The 7398-nt window shown below is 36.7% G+C and overlaps 1 protein-coding gene across 1 annotated transcript; it reads right to left on the bottom strand.

The window, feature by feature from the left end:
* Positions 1-229: 229 nt before the first annotated feature.
* LOC110883899 (dimethylnonatriene synthase) lies at positions 230-2633 on the bottom strand. The gene is made up of 2 exons (XM_022131566.2): positions 1630-2633; positions 230-1024 (listed from the first exon to the last, which is right to left on the bottom strand). The coding sequence occupies exons 1-2, from the start codon at positions 2572-2574 to the stop codon at positions 395-397; spliced, it is 1575 nt and encodes a 524-aa protein (XP_021987258.1). The 5' UTR covers positions 2575-2633; the 3' UTR covers positions 230-394.
* Positions 2634-7398: the final 4765 nt, after the last annotated feature.

Raw genomic sequence — 7398 nt, 5'->3', positions numbered from 1 at the left:
CTAATAGCGAATTCAACTATATTTGCTAGTTTGAATTTGAATGTTGAATTCATTGTACGGGATAACGAATAACCCATAAACATAAAAACATCAAAGAATAAATAATTATTCTAAAGAAACGCTAGTTTATTTAAATATTCAGGCCATGATATATATGATAATCATATTAAATAGAAGTATAAAACATACGGCTTTAAAGTTCGTCGTGTTATGATAATGAAGAAAGATGTTTTGTAATAATTGAAATATATTATTTCATGTTCCATAGCACAAGTAACTAGTATACAATCATATATCAAAATAATACATATAACACTCCATAGCACAAAAATAATACATATAATTAATTGCATATTCAATCCAAGTCTGATCATGTTGAAAATTTCACACATGATCAAGGGGTTTGATAGAGCACCGGAGAAAGGCGTGGTGTGATGATCACTTCAAGGGGTTTCACCTTTGGCAAGGCTTGGCCACACCCCTCAGTCATGTCCACAGGTTGTCCCATTGGTGTTGACAAATCGAACCCTTGAAGTAGGCGAGCAAGTGTCAAGTGAACTACTTGCAAAGCAAATGAACTTGCAGGACACATCCTCCTTCCAGAACTGAAGGGAATGTATTCAAAATTCTGACCCTGATAACTTATGTTTGCATGTTCCTCAAGAAACCTCTCTGGTCTAAACTCATTAGGATCCCCCCACACTTGAGGATCGCGATGTAGCTTCCAAATGTTCACTATTAAGCGAGTCCCTTTGGAAACATGATATCCACCGATGTTGCAGTCCTCGATGGCCTCACGTGGTGCTCCCAAGGGACCTGGTGGGTACATTCGAAGCGTTTCTTTCACTATGGCTTGTATATACCTTAGTTGTTTTGTATCGGATTCTTCCACCCATTTGTCTCTTCCTACATAGATGTCAAGCTCTTCCTGGGCAGCTTTAAGGATGTTGGGGTGGTTTAGTAATAAAGAGAGTGCCCATGTGAGTGTCTCACCAGTGCTTTCGTAGCCCGTCAACATGAGAATCTTTGATTAGAACAAGGATAACATAGTTAAAATTCGCGCGTGAATATCATAAACACAAAAAGTGATTTTTCACCGTGAGTATATATAGTCGTGGGTTTGGTTTCCTATAGATCATCGAGGAGGAATTACCGATGATAAGATTAGTGAAAACTAGGGGTGTTTAACGAATCAAGTTTTGAGTTACTTGAGTTAATCAACTCTCTTTTTTCGAGTTTTAAAATTTTGAAGCTAAATTCGATTCAAAAAGACCGATTAGAACTCAGATTAAATTCAAAACTCGATTCAGGATTTTATTAAAATCAGATTATAAATTATGCAGCTTGAAACATTACATATTCCATCGGAATCCTTCGGTAATTAATTGTATTTATATTGAAAAAGAAATATATTTTTGTTTCTTGAAAATTAAAAACATATTATAAGTTCTAGAAATTCATTTATTTCCTGGAAATTATAAACAGATTATGAACAAGGAAAAATAATCTAGTTATAAAAAAACCTACATACAATATATGTTTAATTAAATTCTGATTTGTTTAGAAGGGCAATTACTTGAAAGAATAAATTAAATTATGTACTAGAGGTTGAAAAACTAAGTTACGAACCAGTGTTGTTGCCTTGATGACGGTTTCACGCCCGTAACCATACATTTCAGCATCATTTGACAGGGATGACAGCATCACATCCATTAAATCCGCGTCTTTATCGTTATCAGACCTGTTTCGCTTCTCAACATGTTCATCAAGCCACTCTCCAATGACCGTATCAAGAACTTTTGCCAGTTGTTTCATATCTTTTAGATGCCCTCCAATGTCCAACCATTCCAGATTTGGAATGACATCAGACACCACAAAAACTCCAGTGAGATACAACCCTTTTCTTATGGCTTTCTTTATCTCTTCGTCTTTGTTGTTACCTTCGAAGATACACTCGCTAGAAAACCTTTTACCAACGAACATTCGCATACTTATATTGAACATTACATGCTCGAACCACTTGATCATGTCGATAGCAGATGTTCTGTCCCCATTTTTTACGGACAACATAAATAGATCGTTAATTGAGCTTTTCACTTCTGAGTTACGAATATTCTCCAACTTTGCTAGACTGTGGCTCATAAAGAGCTCGGAATAGACTAGTTTTCGGATCTCGCGCCATAATGGTCCATATGGCGCGAGCCCAAAACTAGCATTGTCATAGACCATATACCGGCTCACTGCCATATTTGGCCTACTTGCCAAATTTTTGTCATTGATGCTGAAGCACTCTTTCACCATCTGCGAGTTGCTCACTACCATGGCACGACGACTACCAAGCCGCAGAGAGAAAATGGGCCCGTAGTCATCGGCAATTTTTCCAAGTTTCCTTGCTATAGGAGTTTCACCATGTAGAAGATGAAAGTGACCTATAAATGGGAGTGCTCCTGATGGTTCTGGAGCTACCAGTTTATTACCTTTTCTTGTGTTGTTTCTTATGCTTCTTTTGTAACTATAAGTTAGTACAAAAACCAAAATCCCTATGAATGATAGAAATTGAGTGAACGACTCCATATAGAATTATAGATGTATGGATTTGTATTCTTGCTTTGTAAACACTACTCACCCCTTCATTTATAATTATAGCTCAGAAACTGTAGATGCAAAATATCTAGAGTTATATCGTATAACACTACAACACGTTGCTTATCTAAGTAGAGAGAGAAAGTACTATGGATAAAACTAACTATATTGTAAAATGTGTTCGTAATGAGAACTAATTAGAGCTCTTATAATTGCTTTAAGAGATATATGTACCTAGTTACTTAACGTAACTAACTAACTTGCGTACTTGCAAAACTTTCATCACTCACAACATCCAATCAAGTTTCTCCATGTCATCAACCATTTTTCTATCACTCACAACCTTTTTTAGTGGTAGTGGTCATCACTCACAACACCCAACAATAAACCCTCACATCCACTCACATCCAATTATCACAGAATAGCCCATAACGCGTGAAATATATCGCGGAAAAATTCCATCACTCGTTGAATATGATAGTGGCGGTGGTATGTTGTTATCCATCACTCATTGAACTCCATCTATCACGCACAAAAAGATTCTCACCCCCAGTCCCCTAACTCCTTCCACAAAAGATTTCACTAGTCTCTTATTTGATTCTAATCGGTCAGGCCATGTTGCATTAGGCTATTAACAATGGTTTCATTTTCTTTCACTTCATCTTAGTGGCACATCCTAAAGTGTGTGCCACAACATCGCATCACTTTGACTCAACTTTTTTTTCACTCCAACTTGTTTTGTTTCACAAGTTTTCATGACCTATTAAAATAATATTAAAATATGAAAAATTAAAAAAGAAATCGTCTGATTGGTTGATGGGCATGGGCCTACCAACTCCTCCTTCACGTTGTGCTTCCCCCAATGTCGGCCAGCCTCACGCTTGTCACACCCTGCTGGTAGCGGAAGCGTATTGCGTGTGACAATGAGGTAATCATGGCATTCAATCGTGTAAACAAACATAAACCAACGACGATGCCATATATATTGATTTGCAACAAAAGTTTACAAGTTTCCAAAAGGAGGCTTCAAGTTCCAAACAATTTCACAATGTTATCCAAAATATAGTTGTTGAGTTACATTACTCTTCGATCAAAAGATTGTTTTCATCATAAAAGCATGTTAAGGTTTTGTCTCCTATATACCCATATGAGGTTGGGATATAAGAGGCAAATCGTCCAAAAAGGCAGTTGTCATGTTCATTCCCATTTCCCGTGGTCTTTCACCAACTCAAGTCTTGTGTCCTGAAATACATGTAATTTTAAAAGTCAACAAAAGTTGGTGAGTTCATGTAGTTATTGTTTCCGTATGAAATGTCATGTTTGTAATCCAATAATGAAATCTTAGTATGTTATTAGCATCCATGGAGTTTAAGGATCTATCAGTCCGCCCGTACAATTCGAATTATAATAACTCAAACAAGTGTGCACTCCCGCACCTCTTAACGTGCTTGATGTGTATTATTATGCGTTTTAATCACCACGTCAATTCTGATCACACTAAAATATCTAACAATTATAGCCATTAAAACATTCACAAGTGGAACGTTCCACATAAAGTTAATTTTCGACAGTGCTGGTAGGTTATGAGATGGTAGGATGGGCCAAACCTTTCCTCCATTTTGACCCAGTGACCCGTCCGTTTCGAAAATTTTAATGTTTTTTTTTTTTTTTTTTTTTTTTTTTTTTTTTGTGAGAAAGCTAACAACCCAAAAAGTTATTCCCTTAGAAAAAATAAATCATGAATCTGTTACTAGAAGCACATTAACTGCTAGCGGGCTAGGAGAGAGAGTGTAAAAATCATGGATATGTTAATTTTCGACAGTCCAGATTGGGAGTTTGAATGGCCAAGATCAACCTAAAAGACAGTTTCTAAAACTTGTTATTCGTCTACCTGCCATTAGTCTGTAATCGTCTCTGTCGTTTAAAAAAAATATGGAAAGATGTATGCGTAAGAAGTTATGGATACAGGGGTTTCCAAAATAGACACTACAATTAAGATCTAGGAACATCTTACAATGATCTGATGGGTTATTTAGCCATCGAGAATTCAAGAAGAAATAGTAATATGGCTTCGCTAGGTAATTTTGTTTTAGAAAATATTATTGATTCAGTATAAATGGCCCCTCTATGAGATTTTGCATTTAAAAATAACACGGTGAGTGTTTTTAAAAGGTAAGAAAACAAAAAACTTGACATTGTGGTTTTGGGTATATAAGAAAATAAAACGTGGTATGTGTGGGGCTTGTTTTAACCTAAAATAATTTATTATACCCAACGTAGCTTTCTACCATGCAAGAATAAAAAAAAACAGACATGTGAAAGTTGGAGTAGAGCTAGGGGTGTTCAAGAAAATCCGAATCCGAAACATCCGAAATTTTGGATATCCGAAAATCAGATAATCCGAAATTTCAGATTCGGATGTTAATTTTAGAAATTTTCGGATAATCGAATTATCCGAATCCGAAATCTTAAAAAATAAAAAAATAGAGTTATATTAATATATTAAACCCAAATAGCCAATAACCATAATACATAAGTGATATATGTTATGTTTTGAAGATTATGTTATGTTTTGAATGTTTGTGGTTTTTTTTTTTTTTTTGTTTTTTTTTATTTTCGGATTATCCGTTTGGATATCCGAATCCGAAAGTTCGGATATCCGATTTTTGGATATCTGAACTTTCGGGATTCGGATGTCAATATTCACTATCCGAATTTTCGGATATTCGAATTTCGGATATCCGAAAAGCGGATTATCCGAATTTGAACACCCCTAGCTAAGTAGAGCTGAGTTAAAATATAATCTATTATCTTAAAAGTGAATGTCGGTGGTATTTACCACTTTGGTCCCTGTTTAGCCTTTTATAGTTTGACCCTTCTACTTTCATTTGTTCTTATATACCATTGCCCATCCTTTGCCACGTCTCTTCCACTTTATACGCGTCCTTTCCCTTCCCTGCCTTGTTTTCTTTTTCACATACACATTGCAGAGAACAAGATTTAGAGAGAGTGAGAGATAGAGAGAGAGGATTCGGGAGAAAGAGACCACCGCTTATTTCACCCTCATCTTCTCTTCCATTAATTGGAACGAGTCATGCGTTGATTAGTTTGTGTAGGTCCCTTTTTCACGGAGGATAACGAACCTAAACCTTGTTATACAAACCTACTAGCGAGTGCGGAATCCAAGCTAGCAAGCAAACCGAGTTAGTAGCAAGTAGAGAAACAAACACACAAGTTCACCGATTAACACAACTTGTATTAATGCAATGAGGGTTCGGTTACAAGCTCAATGTTTACAGAAATGTTCTATAAACTCTCAAAGTGTGTGAGTGTTTCGGACAGGATGCTCTCTGCTGTGTGTCTCTCTATGTGACTTTTCTGTGTGCATCCCTGTCTTAAACTCAACACTGCATGGGTATATATATACCCAGCCTAGCATGTCTGATCGAAGGATCTGATAGATGGTCCGAAGGATCATCTATCGAAGACCAAGTATTCGAAAGATCATCAAGGACCTCGAAAGATTACCTTTCGAGGTCTATGATTCGAACCATATCTTTCGATGAGGTCGAAGGATCCACATTATCCTTCGACCTCTTATCCTTCGACACAGTACATCTTTCAACTGTTGACTAAGTCAAACCAGGAGGACGGTTGACTTTGTCAACTTACAGGACTGACAAGGACATCGTTTACATACAGACCGAATACAGACAAAGTACAGACACAAGTGCACCAACAAACTCCCCCTTGGCTGTAGCTTTGTCTTTATCTTCTATAGTTGTAGACTCGTCTTGAACTTCGACGGTCTTTGGTCTTCGAGTTATCAAAACTCTGATGTCCTTTCAAGTCTTCAATGTCGGAGGATCTTCAAAGTCTTCACGTCTTGAAAGCAGAGAGTGTATCAACAAACTACCCGTATCATGTAGGAAGTGTGTTGACAAACTCCCCCTTAACATAAGCTCCCCCTTGAGTTATGCTCGTGAAAAGACTTTATCTTTATGAAGTGAGATCCTTGTGGTGTTGATGATGGCCAACGGCAACTCGATCATTTTCATCACTTGAGCGCCTTCTCGTCGTGTCTTCATTCCCGAGCTTGTCATCGACTATGTTCTCCCAGCCTTTAGAATCTGCACATGCAAGAAATCTAAACGCATAATGAGAACAACTGCTTGGAATATAGTTAACATACACACATGACACACGAATGACCATGTCATAATCAACCACCGTCCGACAGTTTGAAAGTTTAAATTTGTCAATTTTAGTTTTTAACTTTCAAACATGCAAATTTTTGACCGTTTATGAAGATTTAGTCAATTCGGTTTTCGTTCAGATTTCAGGTAACGAAGACTTGAGCTCCAACATCGTACGATCGAAATTAAAGCAGAAATAAAATCTTTTTGGCTTTTATAAAGTTTATATTAAAACACACCTAAAATCTTTTTGGTATTTTTGAAATTAAAAGAAAACAATTTAAAATCCTTTGAGTGTTATCAAACGACATCACCGCTAATGTCGTGCTGATATGCACCAAACGACGAAACTGTTTAAAAGAAATAATCACAGTTAATAACCGTTAAGCAGTACATAAATATTTACAGACATTCTTTTTGCGAGTTTCGAGGGTAAGAGAATCATATCAGTGTACGGTCATGCCAAAACACTCTTGTTGTTCAGTTAGTTAACATTAAGATAAGCATCCTATAACAATTATCGGTATTGTTGTCCACTTAAGCTCAACTTATCAGATGTAATCATGGCGAGGGGATACGTTAAGGTATGATTTATACTTACCGACCGGTGTTCATCCAC

Source organism: Helianthus annuus, chromosome 10, assembly GCF_002127325.2.
Source record: "Helianthus annuus cultivar XRQ/B chromosome 10, HanXRQr2.0-SUNRISE, whole genome shotgun sequence".
Taxonomy (NCBI): domain Eukaryota; kingdom Viridiplantae; phylum Streptophyta; class Magnoliopsida; order Asterales; family Asteraceae; genus Helianthus; species Helianthus annuus.
The sequence above is the reverse complement of the archived record's forward strand: the minus strand, read 5'-3'. Positions and strand labels throughout refer to the sequence as shown.

Excerpts from the sequence above, each read along its gene's own strand:
- LOC110883899 (XM_022131566.2), bottom strand. The coding sequence starts at position 2,574 with ATGGAGTCGTTCACTCAATTTCTATCATTCATAGGGATTTTGGTTTTT. Across the intron at positions 1,025-1,629 it reads TCATCAAGGCAACAACACTG|ATTCTCATGTTGACGGGCTA; the intron begins GTTCGTAACTTA and ends TTCTAATCAAAG.